Genomic DNA, 19,603 nt, shown 5'->3' with positions numbered 1-19,603 from the left:
AATCGTTATATTCTCCATTTCAGAGTGGATGTCCTCAAATGAAAACATCCCTGTTATTCACTGCCTTTTTACACACTCAACGGTGACCTGTTTTTGGTTTTAAATCTCCTTTCAGGTGACCACTCCTGGCCCAGTCAGTAACAAGAGAATGGTTCACTTTTCCCCAGATTCTCATCACCATGAGTGAGTATGCATGGTATTTGTATAATCTTGTTGGGCTATTCTGTATCTCTCTTTTGGGAAATTGGTAGCTATTGCTAGTAAAGGTGGTTCAATTTAAATCTGTCTTATAAAAGAGTAAACATCATATACCAAGGACAGTAGTCCAAGAACAATTTAAATGAAACCCATGACAGAAATATAAAGAAAAGTTTTTAAGTAATCATTCTTTTATTTTACTTGCAATAGAATTTGAAATTCACGTGTTACTGAAAGTCATATATAAGATCATCTCAAAGCGTTTAAATTTTCATTACATTAAGTAGCATCGAGCTCTCCTTCGACTCATCCATCCTCACTTCCTTCCTTCTACAACCCTTTCTAAGGTACTGAAATGAAGAGTGAGTCTTTTCCTCATGAATTCTCTACCCTCTTCTCCTGTCCAGCATGAGCTGTGATGGGACCAGAAAGTATTTGCATTTAGCAACAAAAGGAAGAGACTAATTTACTAGATAACTCCAAAAAAGTAAAGCTGTGGCTTGGTGAGTTATGGGGTGAATTTCTAGGTGCTAATTCTATCTCTAAATACATCTTTGTTGGAAAACCTGAAATAAGTTGTGTATTTTGGCTCAATACCATGTGTCTCCTATGAAGCTGGTTGCACTTGAGAAAGACCATTAAAGTATGGAACGATATGAATTAATTATTGAATGAATTTTTTCTGGAAAACAATTATATTAGGACCCATTAGGTTCTGTTTTTTAAATCTACTTTTTATCAAATATAAAGCAGAAATTATTGTTCAGATGTAGCTTAATTTATAAATATTAATATAGTATAATTTATATGATATAAAATATTATCTATATAGATTATTTTTATACATTTACTTTTATAGCTTATGATATCACAATCTTCCCTCTTAATAGCTTATCTTACTCATTGTTTCATTATCCCATAAAAGACCTTCTCTCTTTTTTCACTCAAACAGAAAAAAATAAAAATAAAAATGGATAAAGCATTTTTTATCTCATAAGGACCACCAGAAGATTTGTATGTTTCCGTCTCGATTTTCTGTTCTGATAGAAAACAAATACTCAAGAAAGTAGATTTAGAGCTATATTTAAGCCAAAACTCGCATTTGGTAAAGATTGTAAATGCCCTGAGGACAAACAATCTCTATCACCATCGTAATCCAGTGCCAGTTGTTGAGTGAGTGAAGACATAAAAGTTTGTATTTAAAATAGCACAAATGCAATAATGTCAGTTGAGTATTGCTTCTGAAATTAGCCAGTATGACCCTCATTGTAATATCCCAACAACCCTTCCACACCCATCTCCCCATAAATAAGAGTTTCTGGGGATGGAACTTAGATGCCACCGTTTTTAGAGTTTCCCAAGTCATACCAATGTGTTTGATTACAATTCTCTCAACACTCGGGACTAAAACGGTCATTTTACTACCTCGCACCCTACCTGCTACGTCCACTTTTTTTAGTATCTCATTCTGACCTCCTCTTTTCCACATCCTCCTCCATTATTTTAATTACAGCTCTGTTATCTTTTATATGGATCTTTCTGTCTCTCTCACTATTTCAGTACATACTACTTACTTCTACTATTCAAGTTCAGTTCTGATCCTTTTATTTTCCTATTAAAACTTCCAGTATTGATTGCCTCTTGACAGTAGACAAACCTTAGCATATCGTTAAACACCTTCCACAACCTGGCTCCAGTTACATTTCCACTTTGTTATCCGTTATCTCTTCCTCCTAACACCAGTGGTCCAGCTGTCTACCTCTGTGCCCTGAATAGAACCTCTGCTGCACTGGCCCCTTTAGCCAGTGACTTTGCTCATTCATCTCCTCCTATCCATATCTGTCAAAACCCTATTTATTATTCAAGACTGATTGAAAAGTCATCTATTACATTTTTCAGGATGTACTAGGTGCAAGTAACAGAGTATGAAACTAATGCTAGCTCAGACCAAAAGGTTTGGTTTTTCTTTTCCTCACACGAGAAGTTAGAAGGAAGTGGCTCTAGGGCTTGCTACTAAGCTTATTATCAAGGGCCAGACTATTTCTCTTTTTCTGCTTCATCACCTGTATTCATGTCCTAGAGCTACAGTAACAAAGTATCACAAACTGGGTGACTTAAACAACAAATGTATTGTCTCATAGCTCTTTTCTTTTTCCATACTTTTTCTTTTATTTCATTGCAGAATAAAATTCCTCTTGCATTCTTGCACTCTCCCTTTAATTTTCTATATTCTTAAAATACTTTTTATTGAAGTATAGGTAACATACAATATTATATTAGTTTCATTTATTGAAGAAGCTGTCTTTTCCCCATTGTATGTTCTTGCCTCCTTTGTCATAGATTAATCGCCCGTATAAGTGTGGGTTTGTTTCTGGGCTCTCTATTCTGTTCCCTTGGTCTGTGTATCTTTTTTTGTGCCAGTACTGTACTGTATTGATTACTATAGCTTTGTAGTATAGTTTGAAACCAGGCAGCATGACACCTCCAAGCTTTGCTCTTCTTCCTTAAGAGTGCTTTGGGTGTCGCACATTTCTGAAGCCTGGAAGTCCAAGATCAGGGTATCAGCAGGGTTGGTTACTTCCGAGGGCCCTGAGGGAGAATCTGTTCCTTGCCCCCTTCCTCACTTGTGGTTTGCTGGCAATCTTTGCTGTTCCTTGATTTCTGCTACATCACCCCAGTCTCTGCCTTCATCTTCCCATTGCCTTTGCCCTATGTCTGTATCTGTGTCCAACTTTCTGCTTTTTATAATGACACAGATACAGATATATAATAGCATTTTATAAGGTCAAATTGAATTAGGGCCCACCCTAGTGACCTCATTTTAACTTGATTACCTCTGTAAAGACCCTATTTCAAAATAAGGTCACATTTTACAGTACTAGGGGTTAGGACTCCAACATATCTTTGGACGGGGGGGGGGGGACACATTTCAACACATAGCATCTTCCTGGTCTTTTTTTCTTATGTGTCTTCACATTTACTGCCTCATAGTCTCAAGATGGCGCCTATGGTTCCACATATCATGTCTGCATTCAAGGCAGGGAGAAGAGGGAAGGACAGTACAAGCAGCTTTCCTCAAGAAACAAAATTATTTTCAAAAATCACTCACCCACCTTCCCTTAATTCTCATTGACCAGAACTGGGTTACTTGGTCACCCATAGTTGCAAGCGCGTTTAGGAAGGTAGGTGTCTAGCAAAGGTTTAGATCAGTCATGATAGGTTTCTTGAGTCTGGCACATAGTGGCCCCTAACAAGATAAGGATAAGAAGAGGATACTCTCCATTGAGTAGCTGCTAACAAAATTTGTTGTACTCAGCTCACTGACTTTTCAACATTCATACACACTCTTCACTCCATACATACATACTGTGTGAAATACCTTTCCTGCCTTTCCCAAAGAAGACCACTTCAAAGTCTCATCCAGTTACATCATCTGTCTCAAAATCTCATCCGGGACCTCTGAGTGACATGAAGCTTTAATCAGATCTGGCTATGGCTCCTTGTAGTATGTTGTATGTAGCATAAATTAAAGGTGACTGCATATAAAATATAGAATTGTGGAGAATGAGCCTATTTTCAACAAAAGCTCCTATTTGGTAAAGGAAGCACTTAATATACGTCCAATTTGGCAAGCAGTCCTTTTCTGCTTTCTTGGAGGACCTTTCTTGTTATTTATATGTAAGATCACAGCTGATATGTTCATTACCTCAGATGCCCTTCCAGGGTACTGCACAGTTTTTGCAACTCATTTCTTTTTTTTTTTTTTTCCCTTCAGCTTTATTGAGATATAATTGACAAATAAAAACTTGTAGACTATTTAAAGTGTGCAACATGATTTTATATTTATATACACACACACATTGTAAAAAGATTCCCACCATCGAATTAACACATTCATCAGCTCACATATTTACTTTTTTTTTTTTTTTTTGGTGAGAACATTTAAGATCTACTCTCTTAACTTTAAAGCATACAGTACAATATTGTTAATTACAGTTGTCATTAATGTGCATTAGATCCTCAGGCTTTATTCATCTTATAACTGAAAGTTTGTGCCCTTTTATCAGCCTCTCCCCAGCTCCTCCACCCGACACCCCACCTCAGCTCCTGTCAACCACGATTCTACTCTGTTTCTGGAAGTTCAACTTTTTGTTTTTTTTTTTAAGATTCCACATATAAATGATATCAGCCCTATTTATCTTTTTCTGTCTGGCTTATTTCATCTAGCATAATGCCCTCCAGGTTCATCCATGTTGTCCCAAGTGGCAGGATTTCCTTCCTTTTAAGGCTGAATAAGACTCCATTGTATGTGTGTATATTAATTGACCATATATGCATGGGTTTATTTTTGGGCTCTCTGTTTTGTTCCATTGATCTATGTGTCTGTTTTTAACCAATACCATACTTTTTTGATTGCTATAATATATATATATTTAATATGTATTTTTTGAAGATAGTTTGAAATCAGGGAGTGTGATAGCTCCAGATTTGCCTTCTTTATCAAGGTTGCTTTGGCTACTTAGGGTTTTTTATGGCTCCATACAAATTTTAGGATTTGTTTTCTATTTCTGTGAAAAATGACATTGGAATTTTTATGATTCCCTTCACTCTGTGGATTGCATGGATATCTGTGCATAGTATAGATATTTTAGCAATATTAATTATTCCTATTCATGAATACAAAATCTCTTTCCATTTATTTGTGTCTTCTTCCATCAGTGTTTTATAGTTTTCGGTGTATAGATGTTTAACCTCTTTGGTTAAATTTATTCCTAAATATTTTATTATTTTTGATGCTATTGTATATGGGATTGTTTTCATAACTTCTCTTTGTGATACTTTGTTGTTAGTGTATCCAAACACAGCCAACTTATGTATAGTGATTTTGTGTCCTAAAGCTTTACTGAACTTGTTCATTTGTTCTAATAGCTTTTTGGTGGAGTCTTTAGGATTTTCTATGTGTACTATCAGGTCATCTGCAAATAGAGACAATTTTACTTCTTCCTTTCTGGTATGGATGTTTTTACTCTCTTTTTCTTGCCTAATTTCTCTGGCTAGGACCTCCAATATCTGTTGAATAGAAGTGGCAAGAGTAGTAGCCATCCTCGTCCTTTTCCTAATCTAAGAGGAAAAGCTTTCAGCTTTTTACCATTGACTATGATGTTAGCTGTGGGGTTGTCATATATGGCCTTTACCATGTTGAGGTATATTCATTCTTTCTATTTGTTGAGAGTTTTTATCATGAAAAGATGTTGAATTTTATCATTTGCTTTTTATGCATCTATTAAGATCATAAGACTTTTATCCTTCATTTGGTTAATTTGATGTATCACATTTATTAATTAGCTGTTGTTGAACTATCCTTGCATCCCTGGAATAAATCCCACTTGATCATTGTGTATGACCCTGTTGAATTTGTTTTGCTAATACTTCGTTGAAGATTTTTCTATGTTCATTGGGAATATTGGCCTGTAATTTTCTTTTCTTGTAGAATCCTTCTCTGGCTTTGGTATCAGGATATAATGCTGGCCTCGTAAAATGAGTTTGAAAGTGTTCCCTCCTCTTTGATTTTTTGGAAGGCTTTGAGAAGGATTGGTATTAATTTTAAATATTTAAATATTTCATGGAATTCACCAGTGAAGTTATCTGGTCCTGGACTTTTTTGGGGGGGGATAGTTTTTGATTACTGGTTCAATCTGCTTCCTAGTAATTGGTCTTTTTATATTTTCTGTTCTTCGTGATTTTAGTTTTGGTAAATTTTATGTTTCCAGGAATTTATTCATTTCTTCTAGGTTATCTGATTTGTTGGCAAACAATTGCTTATAGTAGTTTCTTGTGATCCTTAGTATTTTTATGTGATCAGTTGTAACAGCTGGGAAAGTAGGTAATTAAGACCCTTCCAGGGAGAACAAAGATGGGTGTTTTGCCTGCTCCCTCCACACTGAGCTTAGGTGTATTGCCATGAGGGGACATTGTTCCTGTGTCTGTTTAAAAACTGCTTCTTTGTTTGCTGTAGTCCTGTAAGACTAGTGAATGCAAGCTTCACTGGCTGTCAGAGCCAGGAGATCCAGGGCCTGTCCCTCAGGTGGCAGCTGCAAAAGCTGGGGCACCAGACGTGTACAAGCTAGCAGCCTGGTTTTGTTGTTCCAGAAAGCAGGAGTGAGAAGGCGGGGGAAGCCCCCAGCCCCCTGGACTCTGAGGAGGATGGCAGCCAGCCCCTAGATGCATCCTCAGTTAGACTCTAGAACCTCAGGCTGCAGCTTGTAAGGTTTGCCATCAAACCTTTGCCTTCCAGGAGAAGACTGGGAGATGGACATTTTTAGGCAAACATCCGGCTCCCTCTGGGCTGAACCTTGAGGGACAGCCACAGAGAGCGCTCACGTGCCCATTAAGAACTGCTTCTTTCTTTGCAGTCCTTTGAGTCTCAGAGCTGGGTGCTTCGGGGGCCCTACCCTCAGGTGGGAGTCTTAAAATTGCCTTTCTTCCACTTTAGAAAAAAAAGATGCCCTCTCAGTTCTGATCTGATCTTGGCACATTTCCCTGTAGTGTAAAATCCTCTTGGGTTCCAAACAGGGGGTCATTCATATAGTACTGATAATGATGTTGACAGATTAAATCAAATGACTAAGTCACAAAGCTTTATGCAGTTTAGGTAGTTACTAATTCTTTGTTTTCAGCATCTGGTAGATTATTAAAAATACTGCTTAATCTTAAAATCATTGTGTGTGATATATTTTGGCGTAAAACTCTGAAGGAGTTCAATAATCAAGTGTTGGTTCTAACCAAATTCCTTTTATTTCCATTTGTCAATTTGTGTGAACAAGGTTTCTGAGCACTCAAATTGTTAAAAATAACAGTAGAATTGATGCTAATGGTAATAGTCATCAATGGATATGTGAACTAATTTGGGGGAAAACGTGTTAATGATAGCTTTCTAATAAAATTTTATTTTTATGTTTAGTATTGTCAAAATGTATTTATGTTGGTTTAGTTGAGTACTAATGAAAACTATTTCAGACCTTAAGTAACTGATGGTTATCAACTAACAATTATTATTAGCACTGACGGACTTATAAACTTTTCAAAATAATTTTCCATCTAGTTTTATAGTCACAGATCCTTAAGGAAATGTTATATGTGTATTTATACACATATGTATATATGTTATATAGATATACACACACATTTTTGTTGCAGAAGGCTATAATAGGATAGCTAATAAAAGACTTTCAAGGGCTTCCCTGGTGGCGCAGTGGTTGCGAGTCTGCCTGCCGATGCAGGGAACACGAGTTCGTGCCCCGGTCCGGGAAGATCCCACATGCCGCAGAGCGGCTAGGCCCGTGAGCCATGGCTGCTGAGCCTGCGCGTCCGGAGCCTGTGCTCCTCAATGGGAGAGGCCACAACAGTGAGAGGCCCGCGTACCACAAAAAAAAAAAAAAAAAAAGGCTTTATACTTTATATATATAAAAGGCTTTACACTTTGTGTACTGCCCATTTCACCACGAATAATTTTCTTAAGTTGAGATTTAATAAAAAATGTTTACTGCTATGTCAAGAATATTCTTAAGTGAAACTGGCTTTTTTGTTTTCCCCCTGCAAGTTCATGGCAGTGAGGAATACAGTGACTACTAGTTCAGTATTCCAGGGACGTCCTCACTCCCGCCCAGGGCTGCACAGAATACACTTTGAAGACAACACTTTGAGAACCACAGGCAGAGATAGAACCAAGAATACCAAAATTCACGTATCATCCTAAGTCCTGAAGGTCGTGTGGAGCTCCCTGTCAACGTCTTCTACATTGACACATGTGCCTTAGCCTTTTGGCATCCTCAGTTGTAGTTGCTGCCAAGATCTAGTTCTTACCTAGCATATGGCTTCTTCTTAATACGCTAGCCTCTCACCTTAATTTTTATTCCCATGTCTTGATCCATGAAACCCTATTATAGAATACTGAGTTAGGAGTTTAACAGACATTTCTACTTCCCCATTCCTCAACCCACCCCCTTTCTGTAATATACTTCTTCATACTTACAAGTCTCTTCAATAGAGCAGTTATGGTTCACAAGGAAGATGTTCAGTGTAGAAGATTATATTCCATTTCCAAAGTGCATTCGAATTTTCAGTGATAATCTGTAAACTAGTGGTGTCCGATAGAACTTTTCACAGTAATGGAAATGTTCTGTATCTGCACTGCTGATGATGGTAGCTGCTAACCATGTATGTCTAGGGCACTTGAAATGTGGCTAATGCAACTGAGGAACTTAATTTTTAATATTCATTTAAATAGCCATAGATGACTAGTAGCTACCATATTAGAGAGCACAAGTTTAGACCATGATGTGCACAGGACACACTAAGTTAATATAAAATTATGCTTCTGAGTCAAAAAATAGAAACTCTATAAAAAATAGAAACTCTAAAAACCAAAATCTGTATTATAAACTGCTGTGGCTCTTTCCTTTTGGAAAGTACTTCTTTAGGAGACCTCAGTTAAGAATTTTGAGGTTGGTTTTGTCCTTTTGCATAGCTGTAATATCATTTGACTTCTCATGAAATCCTGTACATTTCTGCTACTTGTAGTTCAGCACTGTGGGTGAGGGCAAGGGATTAAGGAACAGTGAGAAGGAATCAGTGTGGAGCTCTGAGTCTGCAGAGATTTTAGTTCAAAAAAACTTTGTTCCCTAAAGCTTTATTATCTACTTCTTACTTAAAAGGAAAACAAAAAACTCCCTTCTGCTCCACAGTTACCGACCACATTGCTCTGCTAAAAAGAACGCTATAGCGAGGGCTCCATAGGTGATGGCTAGTCCCATTATCAACAGGGCAGGTGAGGATTAAATGCAATAATGTGTGTCAGGCTCAGTTCTTAGACATCCCCAAACTGCATCTGTATCCTAGAGGGAGAAGTGAGCCCAGAAACCACATGCAGCCCCTCGGAATCTTGAGAACAGACAGGCCATCCAGCTCTGTCTCTAGGTCTAGCCATCCCCGGCAATTGATCAATTTCAGACTCTTCTGCGTCCCCTCCTCCCAGGTGTGCGTTTCACTGTTAGCCCCCTCCCTCATAAGTCCCCTTGGGAATCTTGGCTCCAGTGTAAATAAATGCCTCTACAACTTCATCCTCTTTCACGGCCTTTTTTCCTCTGCTGTCTTTACATAAATTTGACCCTTTGGATTTCAAGGACACCACTTTCTCTAGATTTCCTGATTTGTTCATGTTTTCACTAAAAAGTTATTAAGTAACCTTTACATTCCATGAGTCCATTAAAAAAGAGAAAAAAAGAAAACGGAGCAAAAGGGAAAAACTCCCCTCCCCCAAATTACGATAACTGAAGGCAGTGAAAGAGAATGGTGGTTAAGAATCCAGGGTGTGGAATCAGACAGCCTCGGTCCCAGTCTTGACACCAGTGCCTGCTAGCTTTGTGACCTTGAATAGCAATAGCACTCTTCCGTAAGGTGTGAGGTTTGAATGAGGTAATCTACATATGACCGTTACCACGGTTCCCAGTAGGTATCAAACATTTACTGAGATACCGAGTTGTGGGAGTGCTTTTACTGCTACTTCTGTTATTACTACCACTACATTTCCTTCCAACTACTACTACTGTTCTGTTACTACAGTTATCATCAGTATCTCTTTCTTAAGGACCTCCAATTTTTTTTATCAGGATAAATAAACAACTACAATATATGAATATAACTGCTTTAATGGAGACATGTGCAAAGGTATTGAAAGCTTAGACAAGGAAACATCTAAACCTAACGGGGTGAGTTAGACAGGCACCTGTGCCAGTCTTTTTTTCTGCCTCAACTTCTGCTACCCTAACTGGTGACAATATGTATAATAGTTAAAAGGAACATGAGCTTTGGAATTGAATATATAGATTTGAATTCCAGCTCTGCTACTTTGTTATGAAATCTCTGGCAAATCACTCAACCTCCCTGAGCCTGTTTCTTCACTTGCAAAATGGGGGTAGTACCTATCTTGCGGGATTCTTTAAAGATTAAACGAGAACACTGCCTGTCTTTCAGTAAAGCTCAATAAATGTTGGGTTCTCCAGTTGAAGCTCTCATACTGTGAATCTCTTTCACCAGGAAGAGTTCAGTCCCTTCAAAGAATCACCCGCTTAGCTTAAGCCCACCAAGAATAATCTCCCCTTCTTAAAGCCAGTTGTGCCATAAAACACAACCTAATTGTAGGGGTGACTATCCCATCATATTCACAGGTCGTTCCTACGTTCAAAGAGAGCAAGTTGTGCAAGGGTGTGGATCACTGGGGGTCCTCTTAGAATCCTGCCTACCGTCCTGTTCCATAAACTCCTAATCTTGGATCAGTCTGTGCAGCTACCCACATCCACTGCTCTTCTGCTGAGCACTGGTGAATAAGATCATACAGAGTGAAGTAAGTCAGAAAGAGAAAGACAAATACCAAATGCTAACACATATATATGGAATCTAAAAAAAAAAAAAAGTCATGAAGAACCTAGGGGTAAGACAGGAATAAAGACACAGACCTACTAGAGAATGGACTTGAGGACATGGGGAAGGGGAAGGGGAAGCTGGGACGAAGTGAGAGTGGCACGGACGTATATACACTACCAAGTGTAAAACAGATAGCTAGTGGGAAGCAGCCACATAGCACAGGGAGATCAGCTCGGTGCTTTGTGACCACCTAGAGGGGTGGGATAGGGAGACGAAAGAGGGAAGAGATATGGGGACGTAAGTATACATATAGCTGATTCACTTTGTTATACAGCAGAAACTAACACACCATTGTAAAGCAATCATACTCCAATAAAGATGTTAAAAAAATTAAAATAAAATTTAAAAAAAGATTATATGATTTGTTGCTACACAGATATATAATCTTGAACTTCAGTAGATCTTTCAGCAATGCTTTAGCATGACCTTCCGTAACATTTTATGTGTCCCCCAAAGCTATTCTATGTCTTGTCACCAAGCCCCTGTTATAAGCTGCCCATCTCCCCACTAACCCCAAGAATTTGACCTTTTCTTCAACTTTCCAAAGTAAGGCTGTTAGTCACAAATTTGGATGAACTTATCCAAATATACCTTCTTTCACTTTCCTTTGTCTTAGTATTAGAGGAAATGATTTTTCTTCTGTCCAAGGCTGATTCCAGCACCTGTGTCTGTGATTGGAAAGAACATTTTTTTCCTTCCAAAAACTTCTTTCATTATATACTACATTTTTAAACCTCTTCTTTTCCATTTTTTTCTGTTCTCTCTCCCTCTCATACTTTGAAAGCCTAACTTGTAGAAAGAGTGGATTATACTATACCCATTTAACTTCCTCACATCCCACTTCTTCTGTACCCACCTATGACACTATAATCCAGATTCTTCCCACACCACTTCCTGGACACTTCTCTGGAAAAGGTCACCAGTACCTAGAAATAATAGCAAAGGAAGAAAAACAAATTAACTGTCAACTTTAGGAGAAACAAAAAGAAAAATTCAGCAGCACAAAGTATTCATGTAGTCATAATATCTGTATTCACAACTGATTAATTAAAAATGGTGTTATAACTGGAAATAGGGGTTTGAGAGTTCTAAAAGAGCTAAATTTACAATAATAGGAAGTCAATTATTAATGTCTAAAATCAATCGCAAAATATCAGTATAACCATATTCTGTAGAAATACATCATTAAATACCAAAAGAAAAGGCAGAAAGAGTTGGCAGTGGTTTCTCTGAACAGAGCTTAGGGGTCAGGATAGATGAAACAAACACTTATTGTTTATTTATTTTGTTTTAACTATGTGTATGCATTTGATTTTCTAAAAAATAGTTTTCTTTAAAGAAAAAGGGTACAATCCATAGCAGAGGGGAAATTTATCAGTCAAGTTGTCAGGGAACTGCAGTAAATAGTTAGTTGCTAGTTGGTGATTAATCCACATGTCATTTACAAATAGCAGTAAGTGTCCATTCCCACAGCAAAAATGGAATCTGACCTGCCAAAGAGCATTACTGTCTATGAGCTTGAGAAATGTTCCGGGAAGAGCATAGACAAAATAAGAGCATATTAATATAGAGGCTGTTTATTCCCAGGTTTTAGTACCACAAAGGAGAATACATAGAAGTGTTGGAGGGAACCAGGAAATGTGCTCTTTCCACGTGAGCCCTTTGTCCTTTGTGGTATGGTGCGCTGAGCACCTTGGGCAAATAACCTAGCATCTGAGCCTCAATCATTCCTGCAGCTGGAACATGAGAATAACCTTGTAAGGTTTTTGTGAGGCTGGGAAATAATACATACATGTCATGTGTCTAAAGAGTGCTTGGCACATACCTGTACTCAATATGATGAAAAAATAGATAGCATTAATAATATTAGTATCATTCCCTATGATTGTGGGCTTTTACTGGCTTATTTCCCACAATGTCTCTCTCGATTTCCTGGATGTTTACAGTTAGTTTTTAAGCAGAATACCGGCCAGATGACTGGGCACACAGCTAATGATAACTCCTATTGAAAAGGTATCACCAGGTAGACTATTAGAAGCCCAAGTTGCAGCTGGAACAGTATGGGGTGGGCCAGGCAGGGTGAGGCACAGTGCAAGAACGGAACGTTTCAACTGTGCCATGACTTATGTATCTCCAGTGTTGTTGTTGAATTTGTTCTCAGCCAGAATCCAGAATCCCATGGAAGGAATGGGATCAAGGGACCTTCAGCTGATGCTTTAGAATTCACATCAAGGGCCTTGTGTGACTGTTGCTCGGGACACAGCCAGAGGATATAGCATTCTTGTATTTTTAATGTTTTTTAAAACTCCAGCAATCAAAAGGTCATCATTTGTTGTAATGATGCTGTAATTAAGTTGTGGTAAGTGATAGCATTTGTAGATTTTATAACCAGAATCGATTCATAAAATGAATACCGTCCCAGCAGTTTATGTTAACATAATTAAATGGAAATGTAATTCTAACTGAGTTTGCTTATGAAACTGAAAATTACTGGGTTATGAGCACTTTTACATTTCTGTCAAAATTGGTGTAAGTCTAGGATTACATGAAATATCCATTAAAATACAGCATATTTTAAGGCTCTGTTGCTGGTGGCGTATACATTTCTTACAGCACATGCAGACTGATCACGTGAGAGCATGTGCTTTTAGTGAGTTTCCTGCTAACTCCTTTTCTCTTTCCTCTGCAGCCATTGGTTTAGCCCTGGGGCTAGGACAGAGCATGGCCAGGTAAGGAACATTCTAATCCAAAAGGAAGTTACTCAGTCTTTCAAATATTTAACTATCTCCCTTCAAGGTAGTAGATCAGTTTTATGAGAAAGGATAAAGTCCCAGGTTATTTTAAAAGGAGTTCATTGTGCCGGTGCTGATACATCACTAGTTTGTAGGACTTCACCGTTCACATATGTTTTTCGCAAAGTTAAGGTACCAAAATAGTACATATGCTTGAAAAAATTGCTGTGTATTAAACAAGATCAGCCAGCAAGAGAATATTTTTATTTTTGAAGTCTTGAAGGTGATAATGGTTTCTTACAAGCGTACGTTATATTTCTAAGTGAGTTTTTTTTTAAATTTTTTATTAGTTTCATGGCAGCACAATGATGAGTTGACTTAGCAAGAACTTGACATTCATTTTGGTTAACTTTACATATAAAATAAGTAGTCTATCTTCTTTGTTGAATGTGTTAGTTCTCTCTCTGCAGCGTGATAAGGTAATTTAGGGCTTAAAATTTTGATAAGTTGTAAAGCATATATGTTTTAGGCTTTGCATCCTTGTTAAGCCTTTTTTTTCATTATGGATTCTAAGAGTTATTTTTTAAGTGGGTCAATAGTATGATATGTAAGAAATACCTTTAAATATATGCGAATGAAAAGCCTCAAATCCACACGGATCATTTCTTCTGAGGGGTAGGTAGGTAGGTCGGTAAAGAGGAGATCGTGCTTAGTAATGGTAATTGGTAACATTATTTTATGTATTGGTGATGTCTTATTTCTTAAGCTGGGCGGCAGGTCCAGAGTTGGTTGCACATACCATAGTTCCCTTTTCTTATAACAGCAAAGTGCCAAATACTTCATTATAAGCTATACTATATTTCTTAACACACATGAATCTAATTAAAGAAAAATATGTGAATTCAGTTTAATGATTTTTTGTAAACTTGGCCTTTTTCCATGAGAGCAATTTGCACCTTTAAATATATTTCTCACAATAATAGAATATATACCGTTATTTCTAAAGTTTTGGAAATTAACTAGGCTACGTTGCATCCGTAGTGTGTTTGTTCAGAATGTAAAACTTAGACTTTCTGCTTTCCCAAATGGTTCATACCCTCTGTGTAAAATCATCACAGTAAGATTCTGCTTCTAGTAGTAAGTCGCATCAGGGTATAGTTTATCCCCAAATACGATTTTGTAAAGATCATTTTCCACCTTCTAGAATTTGAGAAATACTAAAGTAATGTTATAAATCTGTGCTTTAGATTATAGTGTAACTGGCTGCTTCCAGCCAAACTTTTTTTCTGTCATTAAAAATTAACAAATAGCTAAGAACATATAGAGAAGAAAGTTGACCAATCTTTTTTTTTTTAATTTTTAAATATTTTAGACAAATTTTTGATTCGCCTTTTGGCTTAAACTCTGATATACCACTTCAGATTTTTATCTTGACTAGATAGGTTATTAGTTAATGAACACAGTTGATTCTTGTTGTTTGTAATAGCTATGTTCTATGAGGTTGATAAGAATACTAATGAACGTAGCAAATACTGAAAAATCGCTCCCAGGAAAAATACAAGGTTAGGTTCCTGAGAATCTCTGGTCACAACATTTTCATTAACTAATCCATACATATCCTTATTTGATGTGTGTTTCTGTTTAAAGACACCTCATTTAATACATATTATTGATTCATTAACACTGAACTCATGGCCAGCAGCACTATAACTTATTCCTGAAGGGAGCTTGTCTAATGCACATATTTTCTCTATAAAGCCCATCACAACCTTCGTGCACTGGGGAACACTAGACAGCAGTTCAGCACAATACTAGGGGGCTATTTTAAACAATGAAGATGAGAACAAGAAAAAAATGCAAAAAAACATAGCACTGAACGGACCTCGAAAAAGACACTTGTTTACAGTATGAAAGCTGAAACAAGAAGACAGACATCACCTTGTCAGACCTCAGCTGAGAACATGCGCTACAGGGGACTCAAATTTCTGTCACTCTGTGCATGTCTGCCAATGACTGCTAAAGCACCAGACATATTGATTTTGGTGTTACAAATAAATTTTAGCAAATAGGTGAATTTGCAAGTACAGAACCCATGAATAATGAGGAACAGTTGCACATATACGTGTGTATACAAATACACATGCAAACTACTCATGTTTTGAGGGGTAAAATTTTCTTATTCAACTTAGACCTAACTTTAGCACAGTAAGCTATTGGCTAAACCTAGGTCCAAGGTAGGACCTAAATAAAATGCAAGATAAAATGCAAGACCATGAAAAAGTATAAAATCCTTCAATATATTGTTGAATGAATGACTATTAGCATGCATGCACACCTTTTATTTTTCCCATACCAACTTACCAACCTAAAGAAATGATAATATTAACCCCACTTTTGAAATCCCACCCCTCACTGCTTTCCCCACCTTATGATTCCCCTTTCTGTTCTTTAGTGCAAAGTCCCATTTCCATTTACATCATGCATACTCAGCGTTTCTTTATCACACATTCAGTAAATCACTGTTGTCCATCAGCCGTTATCTCTCAGGTACTCTTTATTTCTACAAAAAGAGGTATTTATATAGACAGCATAGCTTTTCCTCTGAGGTGGGTAAAATCTGGGGCAGGAAAGCAGTAACTACAGGATGTTGGTAAATGTTTGAGAAAACCACAGAGAGGGCACCACAGAGGCCACAAAAGAGAAAATTGAAAGGTGGTTCAGTAGTAGAAGTAAGGAGACAGAAGCAGCTGCAGGAAGCCTCATTTTGTGTGTGTGTCTTTTTTAATTCTGAGGATTTTCCTCCTTGAATATCTAATGGTGTGATATTTTTGACTGAGTTTACTAGTATCTTAAGGAGCCACAGGTCATTGTTTAGAGATTACTTAGTACTCCTTTTAAGGTGAGGACCCTGTGAAAGGCCAAGTGTGGAGAGACGTGAAATTCTTTTGTAGACATTTGAGGAGTTACCTGAAAAGTGGCTGCTAATCAGAAACAGTCTTGAGCTTGAATGCCTTCTGAATATCAGGTGGTAAAGATAGGATTGCCGTGGAATAAGTATTCTGCTCTTTGCTTTTTCCTCTTGTGCTAGGAACGTGACACGCACAAAATAATCTTTTAAAAGTAGCATGAATAGCCACAGAAATTCTCAGCTCCCTTTCTGTCACAGGAGCAACCATGATCCACTGGGAACATTTCTCTTCCTGGTTTCATTCAGCAGATTTTAAAATTGCGTACCTTTTGTAAACCTCACATTGTACTAGGTTTTGTGTTTATGAATGTTCATGTCATTCTTATGTGAGTCATTTTTTAATATACATCTGCAGGTCACTCACTAATAAGGGAATTGTCTCTCCGTTTGGCCTAAGTCCAGCAATCTGAGAGTCAGAAGGTAAGAAGCACTTCGCACCATATTCAGAAGTTCTGTTATTAATCGGAGTTGATGGTGTTGAGTCAGAGCCCTGAAAACTGACCTCACTTGTGACACTGATAGGAGTCCAAGGAAACAGGAAAAGTTAGCAGTAAGAGAAGTGAAGAATCTTTCAAAACCTGATGAGCTACTCTTGCTTATCAGAGCAGAGCTCCAGGACTCTTGTGTCTTTTATCATGAATTCCTGATCTGATGCTCCTCCTACCCCCTGCCACCCTTTTTTTGTTCGTTGGGGCAGAGCAGACACGTGTTGGGAAACTTTCAAATACAAATGTATGTTTTCTATTCAAATAACACTCTGGATTAATTTTTTTCATTTTCGCCCCTTAAAAGATCTAGGTTCCCATATTAACCTGTTAAATTCATGACCCAGAGATCTGAGTCTGTATTTTTCTCTCTGAGCTTAATTTTAAATTTGCAAAGATACACCCAGACTTATAATTTTATTGATAAAATGAGATAATTTTGTGATGACTTTTTAATATAGATGCATTATATTAAATAATTCCAATATTTGTCTCTTTTTATATACAAAGCCCATCAAAACTATAAATTTGAGGAAGAAAACTATAAATTTTTTATATACAAAGCCCATCAAAACTATAAATTTGTGGAAAATTCTCATGTGAATCTAATAGAAGGAGCTCTAACCTTAGAGTTCACAGAAGTTGCTATCTCATTTTAGTTCATCCAGATGGTGGCCTCCCTGAGAACTAACCAGACCTAGTAGGTATAGCCTAATATTTATTTTGGTTATTATAGTTGCATTTTTAAAAAACTAAACTGTAGAATTCTTTTCTTATTTAAGAACATATGTTTGGGATTTTTTGAGTTCTTTGTTTAAACTGTTTTAACACAAATATCAGGAATAGTGTTCACGTATCCGTCTTATCTAACAATTAGAAAAGTTAGTTAACTACTACTATTAATTGAAGGTGGAGGTAGAGATTTTATCATGTCACCTCTAGCTATCTGTGTCACAAATGTTGGTTTGTATATGTTTTTTTACAAAGGCACTAGAATTAGAAATGCCAAAGTAATTAATTTTTTTTTTCAGAAGCAAATTAGCTTTCATGGTACGAAGTGTTTCTACATTGAAACACTTTCAGATTAATGGACTTAAAGATAAATTGTTGCTATTTTCTATAAGTAGTAATAATTAGGTTATGGCTTCATCTACATATCAGATACTATATCTCATTCCCTATTTCTTTATCTCATTCATTCATTCACTCATTCATTCAACAAATATTTATTGAACACTAAAAATGTTCCAGGCACTGTGCTGGACCTTGGAGATGCAGGCAGATTGAATAACTAAAACAAAGGGCCAAAGGTGAGCAAGAATATGGTACATGCTCCAAACTGAAAAGTTCAGAATAGCTGGGATTTATCATTTAGAAATAAGGAGCTTAGGGCTTCCCTGGTGGCGCGGTGGTTGAGAGTCCTCCTGCCGATGCAGGGGACACGGGTTCATGCCCCAGTCCGGGAAGATCCCACATGCCATGGAGAGGCTAGGCCCATGAGCCATGGCTGCTGAGCCTGCGCGTCCGGAGCCTGTGCTGCACAACGGGAGAGGCCACAACAGTGAGAGGCCCGTGTACCGCAAAAAAAAAAAAAAAAAGAAAGAAATAAGGAGCTTAGATTGGGGGGTAGGAGGAAGCATAATAAATTATGAGTTTAGAAATATAATCAAATTATGAAGGGCCATGAGAGCCTTATACAAGATTTGGGGGTTTATCTGAAGAGAATAATGTAATCAGATCTAGTTTTAGAATTATTGCCTGCAGTGTGGAGAATGGATTAAATGGGAGTGAGGCTGGAGGCAGGGAGGCCTTTGGAGAGGCTGTTGTAGGTGAGGGAAAATGATGGCCTGGACTGGGATGTTGGTAGTGGGGATGGAAAGAAGCAGATATTTAAGAGAAATATAAAGTAGTCTTATTTAGTTAAGACATTCCTGAAATAATGATCTAACAATGTTCTTTGTGATCTAATTAAGTTATTTTCCTTCTCAAGGATGGCCAAATGTGGCTAGTAATTGATTCTAAATGATGTCATTAAATAGCTCAAAGCAGTTATTTCATTAGAAGTTACTGATATTGGTCAGACAATAACCACTGACAACCAGGCTCATTAATTATAATTGTAGCATTTGAACCATTTACTCGGCACTTTTTATACTCTGGTCATAGTGCTAAGCGTTTGACATGATTTATCTTATTTAACACTCACAGCACCCTTACAGGTAGATATTATTGTTATCTCAATTTTCCAGGTGGAAACTGAGACTTAGAGACGTTACACAGCTTATAAATGGTAGACCTGTTTTTAAAACCTAGTGACTTGTTAGTTACTGGTATAGCTGGGATTCGAACCCAGATCTTTCCTGCACTATTACTCCTAAGATTTCTATTTTTATTAAGGTTAATTTCTAATATGCTGTACAACTTCTTATTAGCCCAGTCTTGCATATAATCACATTTCTGCATAAATAAGATAAGCTACAGTTTGAGAGTACACACAGCAAAAAGTATTGACTACTTTGGGTTTTTTTCTTTCCAATTAGTTAGGCTAAAGCAAGTGTGAAGGGAAGTGTATGGTGAGGCATTTTGAGGAGGCAGTCAAATCTGTATTTTTTTTCTAATTATATATTTCCAAGCCAATAATTTCTTTGAAAAAGAATGTTTTAAATGTTTCTTTACCATGTTAGGCCAGTAAATACAGAGAAAGTAAGATTAGATCTTTTATGTCATCGTAGGTGACA

The 19,603-nt window shown here is 37.3% G+C and overlaps 1 protein-coding gene across 1 annotated transcript in view; it reads left to right on the top strand.

Annotated features, from left to right (window-relative positions):
• Nucleotides 1-19,603, top strand: part of GPATCH2 (G-patch domain containing 2) — a 172,774-nt gene that overhangs the window by 99,375 nt on the left and 53,796 nt on the right. Inside the window, exons 6-7 of the mRNA XM_030868312.2 lie at nt 116-183; nt 13,370-13,409. Coding sequence (XP_030724172.1) covers nt 116-183; nt 13,370-13,409 — 108 coding nt within the window. The remainder of the gene's footprint in view (nt 1-115; nt 184-13,369; nt 13,410-19,603) is intronic.

The sequence above is a fragment of the Globicephala melas genome, chromosome 1 (assembly GCF_963455315.2).
Source record: "Globicephala melas chromosome 1, mGloMel1.2, whole genome shotgun sequence".
NCBI classification, from domain to species: Eukaryota; Metazoa; Chordata; class Mammalia; order Artiodactyla; family Delphinidae; genus Globicephala; species Globicephala melas.
Note: the sequence above shows the minus strand (reverse complement) of the source record. Positions and strands in the feature narration are given on the sequence as shown.